The sequence below is a fragment of the Chiloscyllium punctatum genome, chromosome 32 (assembly GCF_047496795.1).
Source record: "Chiloscyllium punctatum isolate Juve2018m chromosome 32, sChiPun1.3, whole genome shotgun sequence".
NCBI classification, from domain to species: domain Eukaryota; kingdom Metazoa; phylum Chordata; class Chondrichthyes; order Orectolobiformes; family Hemiscylliidae; genus Chiloscyllium; species Chiloscyllium punctatum.
In genome coordinates this window covers 56,819,782-56,842,506 of record NC_092770.1, presented here as the reverse complement: position 1 = coordinate 56,842,506, position 22,725 = coordinate 56,819,782, and the positions used below count along the sequence as shown (strand labels likewise).

At 42.0% G+C, this 22,725-nt stretch overlaps 1 protein-coding gene across 2 annotated transcripts in view; it reads right to left on the bottom strand.

Moving 5' to 3' along the window:
* Positions 1 to 22,725, bottom strand: part of kdm5a (lysine demethylase 5A) — a 203,173-nt gene that overhangs the window by 36,571 nt on the left and 143,877 nt on the right. For both annotated transcript variants that reach the window (XM_072552438.1, XM_072552439.1), the window contains exons 21-22: positions 10,039 to 10,218; positions 1,984 to 2,142 (exon numbers count right to left, since the gene is read on the bottom strand). In XM_072552438.1, the coding sequence (XP_072408539.1) occupies positions 1,984 to 2,142; positions 10,039 to 10,218 (339 nt within the window). The remainder of the gene's footprint in view (positions 1 to 1,983; positions 2,143 to 10,038; positions 10,219 to 22,725) is intronic.

Sequence of the window (22,725 nt, the reverse complement as noted above, 5' to 3'; positions counted from 1 at the left end):
AGGTGGTGTTGGGCAGGGTCGGGGGCAGGCGAAGGGCAGTGCTGGACAGGGTTGGGGTGGGGAGAAGAGGGGGCAATGTTGGTTCGGTTTGGGAGGGGGGGCGTTCGCACACTGTGTGCTGCTGCCTAGTCTCCTGAACCGGAAGTGGACTTAACAGAAAACTCTAAGCCCCAGAGAAAGGGCACTGAATCAATAAACCGAATAATCAATTATCCGAACAAAATAGTGCCCGCCTATCTTGTTCGGATAATCGATGTTTCTCTGTAGATGTCAACTTATTTTTGTTACCCAAGTGAATAACCTCACATTTATCCATCTCATCTGCCATGCATTTGCCCATTCACTGAACTAGTCCAAATCATACTGAAGCATTTCTGCATCCTCCTCAAAGCCCACCAATCTATCCAGCTTTGCATTGTGTGCAAACTCCATGTTCCCCAATATTTTTGGGACATTTCTGGTGTCCTTCTTTGTGAAGCCAGGACAAAGTATGTACTTAATTTGTATGTTATCTTTCTTCCTGAATGTAAAATTCATCTATTTCTGACTGCAAGGGACCTACATTTATCCTAATCAATATCTTTCCCTTGATGTACAAATTGCTTGCAAACGCTTCTACAGGTATGAACCCAAGTTCGCTTTGGTATTCTATTTCCCCCTCTTAATCAGTTTGTCCTCCTGTGCTAAAATCTAAACTGGTTTGAATGCTCAAGTCTTCTGCTTATTTTTGTAAACTTTGCCCCTTCCTTGGAACTAACATTATCCCTAATAGTTTCAGCCATCTTTCTTGTTTGATTTTTGTACCAAATAGGAATGAACAATTGTTGCAGTTCCTCCATATGCTCTGTAATTGTTTGCTCTTGCCTATGCAACAATTCCCTGTAAATAATGTTTCTCATTTTATCATAGCCAACTTGCACTTCGTACCATTATAGTTTCTTCTATTTCGATCTGGTTATGTCACTCTCCATCTTAGTGAAGGCTATCATATTATGGTCACTCTTCCCCAGCTGGTTTGCTAATTATTCCTTACTCACTGCACAATGCCCAATCCAGGATGATCTGAACGTGAACTGGTTCCTCAAAATATTGATCCAGAAAACTGTCCTATATGTTCTCCAGGATACTTTTCCAAATCAGGAACAATAAAGTTGAGATGGGGTCAATCTACAAGTGGATTAAAGTTGACCATAGTTATAGCTTTACCTTTATTGCCCATGTCTCGAACTCACTGATTAATGCCTTCCCCAACATTATCACTGCAGTTTGGGGGTTATGGACACTATGGAGCATCCGTGAGGTGGTGGGTATTGGGGACGCACATATCCACAAAGTTCAACATAAACAAGCATGAATTTATCCAGTTTAGTCCTAAAAAGGAATAAGTCAGGGTATTTTTTAGTTGGCATTAAGTTAAATGCAGGAGATGTCCAAAGAGAGTAGGGGATTCAGGTCCATAGATGTTTAAAATGTCATGAACAGGCACAGAAAATAATCAAGTTAATAAAATAATGGCCTTTATATCAAAAGGACTGGAGTATAAAAACAAAAATTATGCTGTAGCTACACCAATCATTAGACCCTATGATTAATTTCTCCTTTGTTTACCATCTGTTATCATCAAAACTATTGAACGAGTTTGTATAAAATCACCAAGTAACATCCAAACTTTCTGCTTTCACTGCAGTTAGTGCTTGTAAGAGAGGATGAAGTCCATACTAACAACATACTATGCACATTCAAAATTATGCAATGACCAATGCAGCAGGGTAAGCTGAAAGTTGAGAAGACATTTCATAGGGCAGAACTCCTAAAGTGAAAAGTCAGAATTCCAACAAAAGATGAAATGTCTCACCAGGAAACCCAGATATCTATCAGTGCAATTTAATAATTTATAAAAAGTTTACGAGCTACCTGGAAAAAAGTAGTTAATTAACGAACTGGCATCTAGAAACTCAGAAGGCAAAGATATTTGATACTCACAACTGTGTTTGGGTCACTGGATTGTTCAGCCACCTCTTCTAAGTCACTCAGGCTCTCTAAATCGAAGTCTCTCTCTTTCTCCATCAATAACTCTTTCATTTTTTTCCGCTTATTCTTTCCACTGCAGTAAACACCAATATTTGTCCTGGGGGTCAGCACCTAATGGATCAGGAACAAAATTTTCAGATTTGCAGATGACCAACACCACACCAATGTATTCGTTACTTTGTTTTCTGATGAACCAATACTTTTATTAAAAAAAAAACTTCCAAATTGTTATTCAATGACAGCAAGATCTTTCAATGTATTGTAATTAATAACTATAGTCACGTGAAAGTCTCTCTTGTAATTAATGTTTGTATCAAAACAGATTAGCTAGCCTACTGCCTCCATTTCAAGCTAATTTCTTCTGATGAATATACTGGCATCTGTTGCTTTTCAAATCAGGTCTACTTTGTTATTTGCGTGGCACTGGTAAAGCACAGCAGCTCTGGCAGCATCCAAGGAGCAGGAGAATCGATGTTTTGGGCATATGCCCTTCATCAGGAATGAGACATTTGGGGGAGAGGGGTACAGAGATAAATGGTAGGGGGTAGGGCTGGGGGGGAAGGTAGCTGAGAATGCGATAGGTAGATGAAGGTGGGGAAGAAGGTGATAGGTGGGAAAGATGATGGAAAGGTCAAGAGGGCAGTGCCAAGTTGGAGGCTTGGGACTAGGAATAGGGGGAGGGAGGAGAAATGAGGAAACTGTTGAAATCTACATTAATCCCGTGTAGTTGGAAGGTCCCAAGTGGAGGATGAGGTGTTCTTCCTTCAGGCATCCGGTGGTTAGGGTTTGACTGCAACCCCCACCTCTCAGCTTATGATCGAAACGTCGATGCTGCCTGACCTGCGATGCTTTTCAAGCTTCACACTCTCGACTCTGATCTGCAGTCCTCACTTTCTCCTACTTTGTTGTTTCTAAACTTATCCAGAAATGCAGCTAAATAAAATCATAAAGGTCAGACTCTCTCTCTTTGATGATTACATGCATGAAATACAAAAGTTGGAAAGGAAAAAAAGCGTAAACCATTGCTTAATTCAGTGCTAGTGCACTGTGCACAGTTTTGATCACTTCATGGCGAAAAATGTCAAATTGAAAGCACAGCGTAGCTTCAGCAGGAGTACATCACGGATCAGCTGAGATACTGGGACGAAGTCTACCAAAGCAACAAAAACCAGGAGGAAATTTGATAACTGAAATCACGATGACTTTTACAGTGAATAGAAAAGTTCCATCTGCTCTAGCTAAGGTGAGGTTAGGAAAAAAAAGTCTTTACATAAAGATCTTGGAAAGTTTTGACCCAGGAAGAACCATGGTCAACTGGTACTGCATCAAAAATTGAAAGATTAAAAAAACAATAAATAAAAGCCTGCTTCCATGGTGTAAAATTCTATATTCTGTTCCCCCAATACTAGAGATCAATTCATATCTGTCATGCTTCTCAGATGTTGAATTACCCAAAGAAACTTTCAATTATTGACCCTTAAAGTGCTAATCTCATCTCTCTCAAAGTCCATACTCTGGTTCTGCCCAACGGTTTCACTCCGATTGTACCGTCGTTTCACTTTGGCCCAAACCCACAGGACACCGCAACACTTGCTCACTTTTCCACTTGCTGAATTGAGACCGAAGGACCAATAGAGCATACAAGGTGATCTGGCACTCCTTGTCCCAGCAACAGTGGTCATGACCTCTATTATCTATACTTTAAAAAAGATCCTTTATGTCAAATATCTTCATTTATGTGGGCATGCGGGTTGGAAGACAAGCTTTATTCAAAACAAGTGAGTCATAGAGATGGACAGCACGGAAACAGACTCTTCGATCTGATTCGTGCATGCCAACCAGATGTTCTAAATTAATCCAATCCCATTTGCCAGCATTTGGCCCATATCCCTGTAAACCATTCCAATGCATATACCCATCCAGATGCCTTTTAGATACTGTAATTGTACCAGCCTCCACCAGTTCCTCTGCCAGCTCATTCTACACACCCTCTGCATGAAAATCTTAGGTCCAGTTCAAATTCTTCCCCTCTCGCCTAACCTATGCAGTCTAGTTTTCAACTCCCCCAACTGGAGAAAAGACCATGTCTATGTACCCTATCCATTCCCCTCATGATTTTATAAACATCTGCAAGGCCAACCATCAGCCTCTGTCACACTAAGGAAAATAGCCCCAGCCCTTCAGCTCAAACCTTCCAACCCTTTCAATATCTTTGTAAATCTTTTCTGAACCCTTTCAAGTTTCACAACATCCTTCCAATAGCAGGGAGACCTGCTAGTAATCCAATACTGCATGCAGTATTCCAAAAGTGGTCTGACCAATATTCTGTACAGCTGCAACATGACCTCCCAATTCCTATACTCAATGCTCTAACCAGTAAAGGCAAGCATACCAAATACCTTCTTCACTACCCCTTTCTATGGGGGACTCCACTTTCAAGGAAAGGAACCTGCACTCCAAGGTCCCTTCGTTCAACAACACTCCCCAGGAACTTACCAATAAGTCCTACCCTGATTTACTGTTCCAAAATGCAGGACCTCACATTTATCTAAATTAAACTCCATCTTCCATTTCTCAGCCTAATGACCCATCTGATCAAGATCCCGTTGTACTCTGAGATAATCTTCTTCGCTGTCCACTCTGCCTCCAATTTTGGTGTCATCTGCAAACTTACTAACCATGTCTCCTATATTCACATTCAAATCATTTATGCAAATGATGAAAAGCAGTGGGCCCAGCACCAATCCTTGTGGCACACCACTGATTACAGGCCTCCAGTCTGAATAGCAACCCTCCACCACCACCACTGTCTCCTACTTTCGAGCCAGTTCTATATCAAAATGGCTACTTCTCCCTGTATTCCATGTGATCTAACCTTGCTAACCAGTCTACCATGAGGAAGCTTGTCGAATGCCTGACTGAAGTCCATATTGATGACAAACACCCCTCTGTCCTCATAAATCCTTTTTGTTACTTCTTCAAAAAACTCAATCAGTGTTGGACTGGGGTGGACAAAGGTAGAAATCACACAACACCAGGTTATGGTCCAACAGGTTTGTTGGAAGCTCTAGCTTTTGGAGCAGCTTTCCACTGCTCCTTCATCAGGTGGTTGTGAAGTGCAAGGTCACAAGACACAGAATTTATAGCTAAAGATTACAGTGTCATACAGTGATACATTGAACAAACCTGGATTGTTAAGTTTTTCATCTTTTAGAATGCAGGTTTCAGTCCATTAGCCAAAACACTACGCCATGTTCTTCACAGCCTGCAACACATTATCGATGAGGATGAGCATCTCGTGAAGACGTTCAATACGTCTCCACTTCTCACTTTTAAAAAAAACCGCCAAATCTTCAACAGGCGATTGTTTGCAGCAAACAACACCATACAACCCTGTCATGTCAACCACTGCAAAATGTGTCAGTGTCAACACAGATACCACCATTACCTCTGGTGACTGTTACGCATGTGACTCAGCCAAAAAGTTGTCTATATCAAACACTGCAGGCAAGGATGTACTGAGGCATGGTACATTGGTGAGACCAAGCAGATGCTACGACAGCGGTTGAATGGACACCGCACAACAATCAACAGACAGGGGTGTTCCCTCCCAGTCAAGGGAGCACTTCAGCTGTCAGGGCCTTGGATCGAGTGACCATCCGACAAGATAGACTTCGGGACAGGCAACAACACAATGCGGCCGAGCAGAGGCTGATAGCCAAGTTTGGTACCCATGAAGATGGCCTCAAACAGGACCTTTGGTTCACGTTGCACTACAGGTGACCCCACTACACTATACACACACACAAAGCTTACATGCACACACTCAGACCGTCTCTCATGCACACACACAAAACCACCCCCCGACATTCACATCCTCTCACAGGCTCACACTCCATCACACGCCCACACACATTTTACCAAGCTTTCATACATGCAAACACACACAAAATCTCTCTCTCTCTCTTACACACAAGTTCACACAGGGGATGAATATGTATTTGCAGATACATTCTATTTTGCTCAAATTATGCACAATCTGCATTCAATCAAAGTAGGCCGTCAATCCAGGCAATATTTTATAAATTCCACTTTGGAAATAGAACCAGTCTGACTCAAGATTGGGAAACAAACAGGCTTTGACCTCACACCTTTAATGCATTGCCTGAGCTGAGATGTCATGTTTTGGTAGAAAACCTCAAGTTGTCTTAAGAAGGTGACTTAATGGTAGTTTTGGACTTTAATATATTAATGAACCGAAACTTGCATTCTAAAAGATAAAAGACTTAACAATCCAGGTTTGTTCAATATATCACTTATGACACTAATATTTTGCTAAAAATTCTGTGTCGTATGATCTTAAATCCTGATGAAGGAGCAGCGCTCCAAAAGCAAGTGCTTCCAAATAAACCTGTTTGACTATAACCTGCTGTTGTGTGATTTCTAACGCAATCAAGTTAGAGAGACAATTTCCCATGCACAAAGCCATGCTGACAATGCCTAATCAGTCCTTGACTTTCCAAATACGTGTACATCCTATCCCTCAGGATTCCCTCCAACAACTTGCCAACCACCGATGTAAGGCTCACCAGTCTGTAGTTCCCTGGCTTGTCCTTACCACCTTTCTTAAATAGTGGCATCATGATAGCCAACATCCAGCCTTCCAACACCTCACCTGTGGCCATCAAAGATACAAATATCTCAACAAAGGGCCTAGCAATCATTTCCTTCGGTTCCCACAGACTTCCAGGCTACACCTGATCAGGTCCCAGGGATTTATCCACCTTTATGCTAGAGATCTTATAGCACAGAAAATCGACCATCTTGTCTGTACCAGTCAAAAACAACCATCTAGTTAGACTAATTTTCCTAATTTGGCCCGTGGCCTGACAAAAGCCCATTTAAACACTTCTCAAATGTTAGCAAGTTACTACATCTACCACCCTAACAGGTAGTGAGGTCCAGATTCCCATCACGCTCTGGATGAAAAACATTTATCCACACATCTCCACTGAACCGCCAGCACCTTACCTCAAATCTACACCACTGGTCAATGATCCCTCAATCAAGGAAGGAACTTCCTGTCAACCCTTTTATGCCCCTCATAATCTTATATATCTCAATCATGTCCCTTCTTCAACACCTCTGCTCGAAGAAAGACAAACTGACCGTCCAAACCCTCTTCATAACTAAAACGCTCTAACCCAGGCAACATCCTGGTTAATCTTGTCTACACCCTCTCCAGTGCCATTACATTCTTCCTATAATCTGGCTTCCACAACTGCACACAACACTCTAGAGTCATAGGAGTCCTACAGCATGGAGACAGGTCTTTTGGCCCAAATTGATCCATGCCAACCAAAGTGTTCATCCATGCTCACCCTATTTCCCTGCACTTGGCCCATATTAAACCATTCAGATCCATTTGTCCAAATGCCTTTTAAATGTTGTTAATGTATCTGTCTTAACCACCTCCACTGGCAGCTCATTCCATATGTGTACCACCCTCTGTATAAAAAAGGTTGCCCCTCAAGTTCCCTTTTATTCTTTCCCCACTAACCCGAAACTGATGCCCTCTGATCCCCAATTCCCCAACCCTGGGGAAAAAAAACGGAGTGCATTCACCCTATTGCTGCCTCTCATGATCTTAGACTTCTACAAGATCCCCCCTTCAGTCTCCTATGTTCTAAAGAAAAAAGTCCTAGCTTGTCCAACTTCTTCCTACAACCCAGACCGTTGAGTCCTGGCAACATCCTTGTAAATTTCTTCTGCACTCCTTCCAGTTTAATAACATCCTTCCTATAACAAAGCAACCAAAACTGAATACAATACTCCAAGCTCAGCCTCACCAATGTTCTGAACAATTGCAACATAACTTCCCAACTTCTATACTCAATGCCCTGACTGATGAAGGCCAGTCTGACAAAAGCCACCTTCATTGCCCTGTCAACCTGTGACTCCACTTTCAGAGAACCATGCACCTGAATTCCAAGGTCCCTCTGTTCCTCTACAGTCCTTAAAGGCCCTACCATTCACCATCAAACTCCTGCCTTGAGGTGACTCTCCAAAATGCAAGACCTCACACTTACCCAGATTAAATTCCATTTGCAATTTCTCGGCCCCCTTTCTCAGCTGATCAAGGTCCTTCTGCAATTTCTGATAACTTTCCTCACTGTCCATGATACCACCTATTGTCGTGTCATCTGTAAACTTACTAATCCTGCCTTGTACATTCTCATACAAATCATTAACAAATCTTCACCAAAGAATTCTGTCAAATTTGAGAGAGAATGCTCTCCCACGCACAAACCATGTTGACTACTCCTAATTAAATCCTGCCTTTCCAAATGCAGGTAAATCTTATCCCTCAAATCTTAAGTAACTTACCCACCACAGATGTTAAGCTAACTGGCCTATAGCTCCCAGATATTTTCTTTGCAGCCCTTCTTGAATGAGGGCACAACATTCGCTCCTCTCTGGTTTTACAGGACCTCATCCATGGCTAACAATGATGCAAAACTATCAGCCAGGGTCTCCGCAATTTCTTCTCTAGCCTCTTGCAGGGTTCTTGGATACATCTGGTTAGGAGCAGGAGATTTATCCACCTTCACACATTCTAATGTAATACCTCCTCCACTGTGATATGGACTCTCCCCATATCACTTCCAACTTCTCCAAGTTCCAAAGTCTTCGTGCCTTTCTCCACAGCAAACACAGAGGAGAAATATTCATTGAAGACCTCGCCCATCTCCTGCAGTTCTTCACATACATCTCCACTTTGGTCCTTGTGAGAGCCTGGTCGCTTTTTTTATCTTTTAATATATGTAAAGAACCTCTCTGGATTCACCCTAATCTCTAGCCCTCCTTTCACCTTCCTGATTTTCTTCTTCAGTCAACTCCTGTATCCCCTATGTACCTCCAGGGATTCCCTTGATCCCAGCTGCCTGTACCTAAGTCATACCTCCTTTTTTAAAATTAATAGAACTAATTGTGCCCTAACCAAGATTTTACGCAGTTCCAGCATAACCTTTCTGCTCTTAAACACCATGCCTTGTCCAAAAGGTAACTATCATTTCTTAACCACTTCATCCACCTGCCACAATACCCTAAGGAACCGGTGAATATGCACACCAGGGTCTTACCATTCATCATTTATTCCTTTGCCTTGTTTATCCAGCCACTGCATTACCTCTCATTTATTTGGATTGAATTTCACGTTGCCACTGATTAGCCCAACTGACCAGTCTGTCTATAGCTTCTTGTAGTTTATGGCCATCCTCCTCATTTACCACCCCACCAATGCTGTAAATGGCTATAAGGAGGGACTAGATCAGTTTGGATTGTTTTCTTTAGGGCAGAGAAGACCGAGGGGGGAACATGATTGAAATGTATAAGATTATGAGAGGTATGGACAGAGTAAATAGATAGCAGCTGTTCCCCTTGGTTGAGGGGTTAATCACGAGGGGACATAGTTTTAGCATAAGGAGCAGGAGAGTTAGGAAAAAAACATTTGCACTCAGTTGGTGGTGGGAGTCTGGAATGTACTTCCTGGGAAGGTAGTGGAGCTTACAAACTGAAGAAAATTATTTGGATGAGTACTTCAACTATCATAAAGTTCAAGGTTATGGGATTAACGCTAGTTATGTTGGTGCAGACTTGATGGGCCAACCATCCATTTCTACGCTGTATGAACCTATGAATCACTGATTCTACCATCCTAATCTGCCCTGTTGCCTTCAGGGATCTGTGGACAAGCACACCAAGATAGTGTGAGCTTCCTCATGTCCTACTGTTAATTCAGTACTCCCTTGTTCATTTACTGCTTCCAAAGTACATCACCTCACACTTAACAGGATTAAATTCCATCCAGCACTGATCTGTCCATCTGGCCAACCCATTTACATCATCCTGTATCCTAAGACCTTCTTCCTCTCAGTCATCCACCAGTTCAATCTTGGTGTTATCTGCAAACTTACTTAGCGAAGTTTATATTAAAGAAAGTCTTACTTGTAACAATGTGTAGGTAGAGTTCTTCTTCAAGAAAGTCCGAGCAGTACGTTCTCTCCAGGCTCGAGCAGCTGCTACTTGGGATTCCACTTGGGGAAGTGGATCCAGCCGCACTGGTATAGGGCGTCCTCTTGCAAGAAGGCTTTCCAGCTGATCTAGATACGCATTGTGAGATCCCTTCTGTACAAAGCAGAAAACATCACAGTAAGGCAACATTTCAAAATAATTAACCCTCAACTTGTAAGACAAAACAGAACCTGCCATAAACAAATACCAGTACTGCAGCAGTATCCAAAATAATATCACTTTTGATGTTAGGCTTAAAGTTTCAAACATGATCACTCATCAATTTTTTTTATTACTGACAAACAAGCTCAATAAGCAGCTTATTATTTTCAAGGCATTGCAATTATAGACCCAGTGGGCCATAAGGCTGCTATCTCACTAGAAAGTAGTACCTGTGGTGACTTTAACCTGAGTCACCACACCTCAGGTGAGGGGTGAGGTAGAGAAAGTCAGACCTTCATGGTGACTTCAGTCAATTTAGGAATTGAACTCTGACTGGTGACATCTCTACACATGGATGTAGGGCACAGATGGAGGCCAGTCACTTGATCTGCTCCTCTTTCCCCGAACACTGCTTATAAATCAGGATAACCCACTTTTCATTTCGGCAAAGTATACCAAACTTACACTGTTCATGTCTTTTTGGTTTGCATTTTAGCTGCTATTTCAAGCCCAAGTCATTATTTCAATCTCACTTTGCTTCCACCTCTCTGACATTTCCTCTCTTTTCCCTCCATGTAACCCAATTGCGCCTCTTCCACACTTCAGGTACTTATCCATTACTAACAATGTTAAGGCAGCCTTCTATGATCTAAGTAAGGGGAGGTCGTGCCTGACAAACCTGTTGGAATTCTTTGAAGAGGTGACAAGTAGGTTAGACCAGGGAAACCCAGTGGATGTGGTCTACCTAGACTTCCAAAAAGCTTTTGATAAGGTGCTACACAGGAGGCTGCTGAGCAAGGTGAGGGCCCATGGTGTTTGAGGTGAGCTACTGGTATGGATTGAGGATTGGCTGCCTGACAGAAGGCAGAGAGTTGGGATAAAAGGTTCTTTTTCGGAATGGCAGCCGGTGACAAGCGGTGTCCCGCAGGGTTCAGTGTTGGGGCCACAGCTGTTCACATTATATATTAATGATCTGGATGAAGGGACTGGGGGCATTCTAGCGAAGTTTGCCGATAATACAAAGTTAGGTGGACAGGCAGGTAGTACTGAAGAAGTGGGGAGGCTGCAGAAGGATCTAGACAGTTTGGAAGAGTGGTCCAGGAAATGGCTGATGGAATTCAATGTGAGCAAATGCGAGGTCTTGCACTTTGGAAAAAAGAATACAAGCATGGACTACTTTCTAAACGGTGAGAAAATTCGTAAAGCCAAAGTACAAAGGGATCTGGGAGTGCTAGTTGAGGATTCTCTAAAGGTAAACATACAGGTTGAGTCCGTGATTAAGAAAGCGAATGCAATGTTGTCATTTATCTCAAGAGGGTTAGAATATAAAAGCACCATTGTGCTACTGAGACTTTATAAAGCTCTGGTTAGGCCCCATTTGGAGTACTATGTCCAGCTTTGGTCCCCACACCTCAGGAAGGACATACTGGCACTGGTGCATGTCCAGCGGAGATTCACACGGATGATCCCTGGAATGGTAGGTCTAACATATGAGGAACAGCTGAGGATCCTGGGATTGTATTCATTGGAGTTTAGAAGATTAAGGGGAGATCTAATAGAAACTTACAAGATAATACACGGCTTGGAAAGGGTGGACACTAGGAAATTGTTTCCGTTAGACGAGGAGACCAGGAGCCATGGACACAGCCTTAGAATTAGAGGGGGTAAATTCAGAACAGAAATGCGGAGAGATTTCTTCAGCCAGAGAGCGGTGGGCCTGTGGAATTCATTGCCGCAGAGTGCAGTGGAGGCCGGGACGCTAAATGTCTTCAAGGCAGAGATTGATAAATTCTTGATGTCACAAGGAATTAAGGGAGAATGCGGGTAAGTGGAGTTGAAATGCCCATCAGCCATGATTGAATGGTAGAGTGGACTCGATGGGCCGAATGGCTTTACTTTCGCTCCTGTCTTATGGTCTAAAACAACAGCCTGCACGGAGTTCTGATCTAGAGGTCTCAATGGCAATGGGGGAATGCCTCAGTGATGTGAACACCGGATACATCAGAACCCTGACAGGAGTGAGGCTGAATTTTTTTTTAAACTCGAATGATCTTATTAAAAAATAAGCATATAACATTACAATATTTGTCTTGAAAAAAGCAAAGCAAAAAATTATTCACAATAGAAAGGTAGACAAACAAGGGAAAATGACCCTATTCCTTTTATCATCACATAGTAATTAGCATCATCATCATTGACGGAACTGAAAGAAAAGCTATAAATCAGAATCTGTACAACCTGATAAAGCTTATAAGCATGGTTATTATCTAAGAACATAGAGTGCTGTAAATCAAGCAAGACTCAGTCCAGCTCATTTCCAAGGATACCACTTAAAGAACTATGAACAAAGAACAAAGAGACCTACAGCACAGGAAAAGGCACGTGCCAATCATCATGCCCTAATTAAACTAAAAAAAGAACAAACCTGCAGGCCTTATTAACAGAACATAATAGTGCAGTCCAAGCCCTTCGGCCCTCGATGTTGCGCCAACCTGTGGAACCAATCTGAAGCTATCTATCCTACACTATTCTATTTTCATTCATATGTTCAGCCAATGATCATTTAAATGCCCTTAAAGTTGGTGAGTCTACTACTGTTGCAGGCAGTGCGTCCCTACTACTCTCTGAGTAAAGAAACTACCTCCGACATCTGTCCTATATCTATCACCCCTTATTTTAAAGCTATGTCCCCTCGTGCTTGCTATCACCATCCGAGGAAATTGGTTCTCACTGTCCACACTATCTAACCCTCTGATTCTCTTGTATGTCTCAATTAAGTCACCTCTGAACCTTCTCTCTAACGAACCTGAGGTCTTTGATGCACATCCCTCCAATCCCTCCCTATCCAGATGCCTCTTAAATGTCACCAATTTGTCTGCTTCCACTACCTTAGTGTCAGATAATGACTATATCCACACATTGGTCTTCTGATTTTACATCTCTTAATAACGTACCGTTGTATCATACCGGGTGCTCCGGTTTCCTCCCATAATCCATAAGAACATTTCGGAGACAGTGATAAATGAATTAAGGTTCAGGATTTCAGCAGAGAATGACATACAGAGTAATAAAGATATACTGGCAGAATGGACTGCAATAAACAAGAACAGAACTGGTCACAAATGGTTGGAATGAGAGATTCAGAGAGATCATGAGAAAGCAAAGAAGCGAAGCAAATAGGAATTATGACAAAAGACTAGCAATCAAAATAAAATGGGTGCCAAAACATTTTCTGAAGGCAAATAAATAGTAAAAGAGCAGAAAAGTAGTAGTAGGGATGATTAGTGACCAAAGGGAATTTATAACCTGGAGGCAGGCTACATGGATGAGGCAATAAATTAATACATTGTATCTATCTTTATCAACGAGGGAGACACTCTCAGTCCATGAAGACATAAAAGAAAATTCAATTACTAAAAGAGTTCAAAATTACTAAGGGAAAAGTGTTGGCGAGACTGTTGATACTTAAAAGTTGACAAACACGAGGACCAGATGTGATGCATCCAATGATTTGAAGGCAGCAAGAATGGAAACTGCAGGAACACTGTCCAGCCAGGAGATTAGAAATACGCACACAATACAGCTCTACTCAAGAAAGGTTGGAAGCATATGCCAACACTGCAGTTGGTTTTACAACATAAATGGCGGGAAGCGTCTTGAAATAGTTATTCAGGATATAATTAGCAGGCACATGAAAAAAGGTTGAGTTGTTTACAAACAGTCAGCATGGATTGCTAAAGGGGCAACAGCGTTTAAACAACTTGGAATTTTCTCAAAAGATAACAAAAAGACTCAATGCTGTTGATGTAATGTATTAATGGATTTCCACAGGTGTTTGATAACAGTACCAAGCAGCAGACTTGAGGAAAGTTGTAGGTCATGGGTTAAAATGGTCAGCAGCAATATTGACTGAAAATTGGCTGAATGTTAGGAGATGATGTAATAGCCTATGAATATTTTTCAGGCTGGAGGAAGTAGTATGTATTGGGAACCTTGATTAATAATCAAGATACACAGGGTACAATTTCAAAGATTGCTGCTCAAACAAAAATCAGAACAGCTACAATCAAAAAGAACATTGTAGATCTCCAGGAATAGGCAAGTTCATGGACTGAGCAATAGGTGACAAATGATTTTCAATGTGGAGAAGTGTAAGATGATGCACTTTGATTGGAAGAACATTCAAAGACAATATGAAACCAGGGGTACAATTCTAAAGGGGGTGCAAAAGCAGAGGGTCCTAGATGGATTTGCACACAGATCCCTGAAGGTGGCAAGACAAATGGAGAGAATAGAAAGCATACAGTTGCCTCTGCCTTATTAATAGGGGGATAGAATACAAGAGCAAGCGCTGATGTTGAACTTGTATAAGACACTAGACCTCAGCTGGAATACTGTGTACAGTTCTGGGTTATATGCAATCAGATAAATGCAAACACATTGGAGAGAATGTAGTAGTGATTTAGAAGACTGGATCAGGGATGAGAAACTCAGCAATGAAAGTCGATTGAAGTAGTTGGATCTGTTCTCCTTGGTGAGAAAAGAGGCTAAGAGGAAATCTAATCGAGGCTGTCAAAATCATGAGCAGGCTGGATAGGAGAAACTCTTTCCACCTGTGGGGGGAGATAAAATCCATGGATTTAAATTGATTGACAGAAGAAGCAAGGACGAAGTGAGAAAAAAACATTATCACACACTAAGTAGTTAGGATGTGGAATTTATTGCCAGGAAAAGTGGTGGAGCAAGCTCAATTGAGGCATTCAAGAGGACAGTGGAATTACTTGGATAGAAATAACATGCAGGGAAAATGGTGGAGGGGTGAGGTTTGAAGTGCCAGCACTAGGACCAAGGGCTGAATAGAGTACTTTAAGATTTCTGTGATTCTGTGAAGAAAGAACCTAATCATTGCTCCTTGACATATAATAATGATATCATCACTGAAGACACTACTGGCAAAATCCTGAGGGTTACCATTGGCAAGCTATAACTCACCTCTTGACTCTCCAAAGTCTGTCCATTAACTAAAGGCACCAGTCAGGAGTGTGATGGAATACTCCTCACATGCCTGGGTGAGAATACTTCAACATTTCTTAAAGAAGCTAAGACCATTCACGACAAAGCAGCACACTTGATTTTCAACAAGCATTCACTGCTTTCACTAACATTACATGGTGGCAGCATCATGTACCATCTGGGAAATACACTGTAGAAAGTCAGGGAAGGACTCCTTCAACAGCACCTTCCATTTCCAACAATCATCTCCATCGAGAAGGACAAGGGAATAGATACATAGGAACACTAACAACCACAAGCTCTCCTCCAAGCCAAGCACTATCCGGACTTGCAAATCAGAGTCATTGCATTAATATTTCTTGAATCGTCTCCATAACAGTAGTGTGGGTGTTCGTACAGCAAATGGACTACAGTAGTTTAAGGTGGCAGCATCACCACATAATTGGGGTTAAGCAATAAATGCTGGCTCGGACAGTGATGTCCATATAGCTTGAATGGATAAACCAACAAAAAAAAATTCCTCCCTTAGCGATCCAGTTCAAATTCTTTCCATTGCAAAGATCACAAAAAAACTTAATTGAAGAAGCCTGACTCAGTTTGTGCCATTCAATAAATATGCTTTTCAGATTTACAGGTCATTCTGTTTCAATGCGCATTTCGTCAATGTGAATGCACTGTAACACTATTGATGAATAGGGGAAGCTGTTTCTCCAGCACTAACTTTTAAAATGTGTGTTGGCTGTAATGCGATCACAGCGCCAACACTTTAAACATGGTTTTAAAGCACGATTTTACATTAATGTTGGACTGTACAAGAATGCCACCATCGTGTTATAGAAGAACTGACTATATTCGGTAATGATTTAGATTCCTTAAAATGGGAGGGGTAAGAATGAAGCCTGTGATTATTGTACTATAGAGTCAACTATCAGGAACTACTGAGAATGCAGCAAACTTTTTAACTAATTGGCACCTATGGAGCAGGAGTGCACCAGTTGATCAAATATTTCAGTTGAACAAGAGGCCCACATAATAAGAACAATACAGCACAGAAACAGACCATTCAGCCCTCCAAGCCCGTGCCACCATATTTTGCCCTTCCATACTAAAACTGTCTTAATTTACACAATCCATACCCCACTATTCCCTTCCTATTCATGTATTCGTCCAGTTGCTTCTTGAATGTCTGCTTCCACCACCTCCTCTGGCGATGCATTCCAGGTACTGAACATCCTTTGTGCGAAAAACTTTTAAACATCTTTGTGAGTGGTAGATCATGACTCTCAAATTTTTCCCAAGTACTTTGATGAAGTGACCAGGACATTGATGAGGGAAAGGTGGTGGATTTCAGTAAGGCCTTTGATAAGGTTCCACATGTAGACTGCTCTGCAGTGTTAGATTGCATGGAATTCAGGACTATCTAGCAAACTGAATACAAAATTGGCTTGATGGTATGAAGCAGAGGGTAATAGTGGAAGGACACTTGTTGGACTGGAGGCCTGAGATTACTGGAGTGCCTCAGGGGTCAGTTGCCAGGCCCATTACTAAGAGAAAGTGAGGACTACAGATGCTGGAGATCAGAGTCGAAGAGAGTGGCGATTCTCCTGCTCCTCAGATGCTGCCGAACTGGCTGTGCTTTTCCAGCACCACGCTCTTCAATGCTGGGCCCATTACTGTCTGTTATCTATATCAGTGATTTGGATGAGAATGTAAAAGGCACGATTAGTAAGTTTGCTGATGACACTAAAATAGGCGGCATCGTGGACTGTGAGGAAGGTTAACAGAAATAGCAGTAGGAACTTGATCAGCTGGGAAAGTGGGCTGAGGAATGACAAATGGAGTTTAATAAAGATAAGTGCAAGGTCTTGCATTTTAGAAAGTCAAATCAAGGTAGAAGTTTCATGGTCAATGGTAGGACCCTAAGGAGTTTAGTGGAACAGAGGGACCTTGGAGTTCAGGTGCATGGTTCTCTGAAAGTGAAGTGATGGTAGACAGGGCAGTGAAGGCAGCTTTTGGGACATTGGCCTTCATCAGTCAGGACACTGAGTTTGGAAGTTAGGAAGTTAAGTTGCAGTTCTACAAGACATTGGTGAGGTTGCACCTGGAGTACTGTGCTCAGATTTAGTCACCTTGCTATAGGAAGGATGATATTAAACTGCAAAGTGTGCAGAAGAAATTTAAAAGGCTGTTGCCTGGACTCAATGGTCTGAGTTACATGCATATGGAGTGGTTGGACCAGATAGGATCTTTTTCCTTAGAGCACAGGAGATTCATGAGGGATCTTATAGAGGTGTATACGATCGTGAGAGACATGGATAGGATGAATGCACTCAGTCTTTTTCCTAGAGTTGGGGAATCGAGGACTCAAGGGCATCAGTTTATGGTTTGAGGGGAAAGAATAAAAGGGCACCTGAAGGGAAACATTTTTACACAGAGCATATGGAATGAGCTGCCAGCAGAAGTGGTTGAGGCTGGTACATTAACAACATTTAAGAGGCATTTGGACAAATATAAGAATAGGAATGGACTAAAAGGATACGGGCCAAGTGCAGGGAAATGGGGTTCAAGTGGATAGACAGTTTGGTTGGCATGGTCCAGTTTGGGCCAAAGGACCTGTCTCCATGCTGTAGGATTCTGTGACTCCCTTTTAAATTTCCTCTACACACCTTGAACCTGTATACCCTAGTAATTGACACCTTCACCCTGGGATACTTTCCATTCTATCCATGACATGCACAATCTTATAAACTTCTACCAGTTCGCCCCTCAACCTCTTGCACTCAGCAAAAACAAGCCCAGTCTATTCGACCTTTCACATACCGGACAACATCTTGGGAAACCGTTTTTGTACACTCTCCAAAGCACCCACATCCTTCTGGCAGTGTGGTGACCAGAACCATATGTAATTTTCCACGTGTGGCCTAACTAAAGTTCTAAAAAGCTGCAGCATAACTTGTCTATCCTTATATTCAATGCCCATTCCAATGAAGGCAAGCATACCATATGCATTTTTTACCACCTTATCTAGCTGCGCTGCCACCTTCAGTGACCTGTACACCCAGATCGCTCTGCATATCAATAGCCCTAAGGGTTCTGCCATTCACTGCATAATTTCCACCTGTACTTGACCTTCCAAAATGCATCACCTCACATTTGTCCGGATTAAACTCGAACTGCCATTTTTCTGCCCATGCCTCCAAATGATCTATATCCTGCTGCATCTTCTGACAATTCTCCTCACTATCCACAACTCAAACAGATTTTATAACGTCTGTAAACTTTCTAACTGCATTTCCAGCTACATTTTCCAATCATTTATGTAGGCTAGACACAGCAGTGGTCTGATCCCTGTGGAACACCATAGTCACAGCCCTCCATTCCGAAAAGCATTCTTCCACTGCCACCCTCTATCTCTTATAACCAAGCGAGTTCTGTATCCACCTTGCCAACTCACCCCTGATATTATTACAAAAATTGAACTCCTCTGTTAATTAAAACCAAACATCCAGAAAAGCTCACCTCACCTCATAATCTGTTAAAATGTAAACGAGAACTCCTAAATTCCACTATTTAAAGAAAAATACCAAGTGATTTTTTCAAACTTTAATAATGAACATTAAACAAAAACTATTCATAAATCCAAGCCCCCATTTTCTTAACTACTTACTATCTGACTCTAACTCTGTAAACAAGATATGCTGTTTCAATAACACACTTATTAAATATTACATTACATTACAGCGCAGTACAGGCCCTTCGGCCCTCGATGTTGCACCGCCCTGTCATACTAATCTGAAGCCCATCCATGTACTATTCCATGTACGTCCATATGCCTGTCCAATGACGACTTAAATGCACTTAAACTTGGCGAATCTACTACCGTTGCAGGCAAAGCATTCCATACCCTTATTCTCTGAGCAAAGAAACTACCTCTGACATCTGTCTTATACCTATCTCCCCTCACTTTAAAGTTGTGTCCCCTCATGTTTGCTGTCCCCATACATGGAAAAAGGCTCTCCCTGTCCACCCTATCTAACCCTCGGATTATCTGATATGTCTCTATTAAGTCACCTCTCAACCTTCTTCTCTCTAATGAGAACAGCCTCAAGGCCCTCAACCTTTCCTCATAAGACATTCCTTCCATACCAGGCAACATCCTAGTAAATCTCCTCTGCACCCTTTCCAAAGCTTCCACATCCTTCTTATAATGTGGTGACCAGAACTGTACACAATATTCCAAGTGTGGCCATACCAGAGCTTTGTACAGCTGCAGTACAACCTCCTGGTTCTGGAACTCGATCCCTCTATTAATAAAGGCTCTTAACAACCCTGTCAATTTGGGTGGAAACTTTCAGGGATCTGTGTACATGGACACCGAGATCTCTCTGCTCATCTGCACTCCTAAGAATCTTACCATTAGCCCAGTACTTTGCATTCCGATTACTCCGTCCGAAGTGTATCACCTCACACTTGTCCACATTAAACTCCATTTGTCACCTCTCAGCCCGGCTCTGCATCCTATCTATGTCTCTCTGCAACCTATTACATCCTTCGTCACTACCCACAACTCCACCGACCTTAGTGTCGTCCGCAAATTTACTAACCCACCCTTCTAAGCCCTCACCCAGGTCATTTATAAAAATGACGAACAGCAGTGGACACAACACCGATTCTTGCGGTACGCCGCAAGTAAATGGACACCAAGATGAACACGTTCCATCAACTATAACCCTCTGTTTTCTTTCAGCAAGCCAATTACTGATTCAAACTGCTATGTCTCCCACAATCCCATTCCTCTGCATTTTGTATAATTGCCTACTGTGGGGAACCTTATTGAATGCCTTGCTGAAATCCACATACACCACATCAACCGGTTTACTCTCATCTACCTGTTTGGTCACTTTGTCAAAAAACTCAAAAAGATTCGTTAGGCACGACCTACCCTTCACAAAACCGTGCTGACTGTCCCTGATCAGATTATTCTTTTCTGGATGATTATAAATCCTATCTCTTATAACATTTTCCAACACTTTACCAACAACTGAAGTGAGACTCACTGGTCTGTAATTACCAGGGTTGTCTCTAATACCCTTTTTGAACAAGGGAACCACATCTACTATCCTCCAGTCCTCAGGCACTATTCCTATAGACAATGATGATTTGAAGATCAATGCCAAAGGCTCGGCAATCTCTTCTCTTGCTTCCCAGAGGATCCTAGGATAGATCCCAACCGGCCCAGGGGACTTGTCTATTTTCACACTCTGCAGTATTTCTAATACCTCTTTCCTTGTGAACCTCAATCTCTTCCAGTCTAGATGCAAGTATCTCTGTATGTTCCTTGCCAACATTTTCATTTTCTATAGTGAACACTGTCGAAAAATATTTATTTAGTCCTTCCCCTATCTCTCTGACTCCACACACAACTTCCCACTATCATCCTTGATTGGCCCTAATTTAACTCTCGTCATTCTTTTATTCCTGATGTACCTATGGAAAGCCTTAGGGTTAGCCCTGATCCTATCGGCCAACAACTTCTCATGTCCCCTCCTGGCTCTTCTGAGCTCTCTTTTTAGGTCTTTCCTGATTTCCTTGTAACCCTCAAGCGCCCTGAGTTTACACATTTTGTCCTAACATAAGCCTTCTTCTTGACCAGAGATTCCACTTCCTTAGTAAACCACAGCTCACGCGTTCTATATCTTCCTCCCTGCCTGACAGGTATATACTTTTCTAGGACACGCAGGAGCTTTTCCTTGAATAAGCTCCACATTTTTAATGTGCTCATCCCCTGCAGTTTCCTTCCCCATTTTACACTTCCTAAATCTTTCCTAATTGCATCGTAATTTCCCTTCCCCCAGCTGTAACTCTTGTTCAGTGGAGTACACGTATCCCTTTCCATCCCTAAAGTAAACCTGATAGAATTGTGATCGCTGTCTCCAAAGTGCTCACCTACTTCCAAATCTAACACCTGACCAGGCTCGTTACCCAGTACTAAATCTAAAGTGGCTTCACCCCTTATAGGCCTGTCTACATATTGTGTCAGGAAGCCCTCCTGCACACACTGGACAAAAACTGACCCATCTATAGTACTCGTACTGTAGTGATCCCAGTCAATATTTGGATAGTTGAAGTCCCCCATGACAACTACCCTGCCTCTCTCACTCCTATCGAGAATCATCTTTGCTATCCTTTCCTCTACATCTCTGGGACTATTCGGAGGCCTATAGAACACTCCCAGCATGATGACTTCTTTCCTGTTTCTAACCTCAGCCCATACTACCTCAGTTAACGAGCCCCCAAACATCCTTTCTGCAACTATAATACTGTCCCTGATCAACAATGCCACACCTCCCCCTCTTTTACCATCTTCTCTGATCTCCCGGAGTTGTCTTCTTTTAAAAACTGCAAGTATGTTTCACATGAATAGGTACCTTTGATATAGAGTGCTTTTTAATTTCTTTGAGAGCAAGATGCGAATGAGCAGTTAGCCCTCTGGCTCTGCAGCAGTTGGTTTCTTTCTAATTTGCAAAATACCGGCTTTACATATGACACATTAAATTCTTATAATTTGATCAATTTCCAGGTGTCAAAACAATAAAATTCAAACTCCATTGGCTTATGATATCCTGGGCAAAATTTAGACGAATTAGTTAAATTCAAATTGTTGTCAAAACAACAAAAACTCAGGTATCCATTGAACAGCCAAATGTTACATTTGGAACAGCCCATCCTTTAGCTGGCAGTTGTGGCTGTAATTTAAATGATGAAAAGTACTTTCCATTTTAAAGTGAACATATATGCTTTTGACATTGTAACAATACCATGTGACTTCATCTTTTGTACCAGTCTGCCACAAAGGACCTTGTCTGAGGCATTACTGGAGTCCAAGTGGACAACATCAAGCGGCTTTCCCTTATCAATCATCTTCATCGCTTCCTCAAAAATCTCAATCATGTTCATGAGGCATGACCTCCTGTGCACAAAACCATGCTATCGTTAATATGTCCATTTGCTTCGAAATGCGTATAGATTTAAGAATCTTTTCCGATCATTTCCCGAACACCAACATGAGACTCTCAGAATTATCCCAGCTACCATTCTTAAACATTGCAAAAACACACACTAAAGTAATAGAAACATGATGCAGGGATATACACACTGTTATACTTTATTCCCAGCATAAATCACTTCAATAATAATGCAACTTTGCCTTAAATAAACTTTGCCAGCAAAGAGTCAACTCACTCAATGCCTCAACTGACTATATTGCAGAGATCACAGTATTTGAGGTCAACAAACCTCTGTTAATTTGGAATCAACAAACACATGGACTTGGATCCCATTTACCACTCCCTGAGAAAAAGAACAAGAAATGACCACCCAAGGAAATGACGTCACCACAGGAAATAATGTCACCAACCCAAGGAAACCTAATCAAATAAAAAGCGG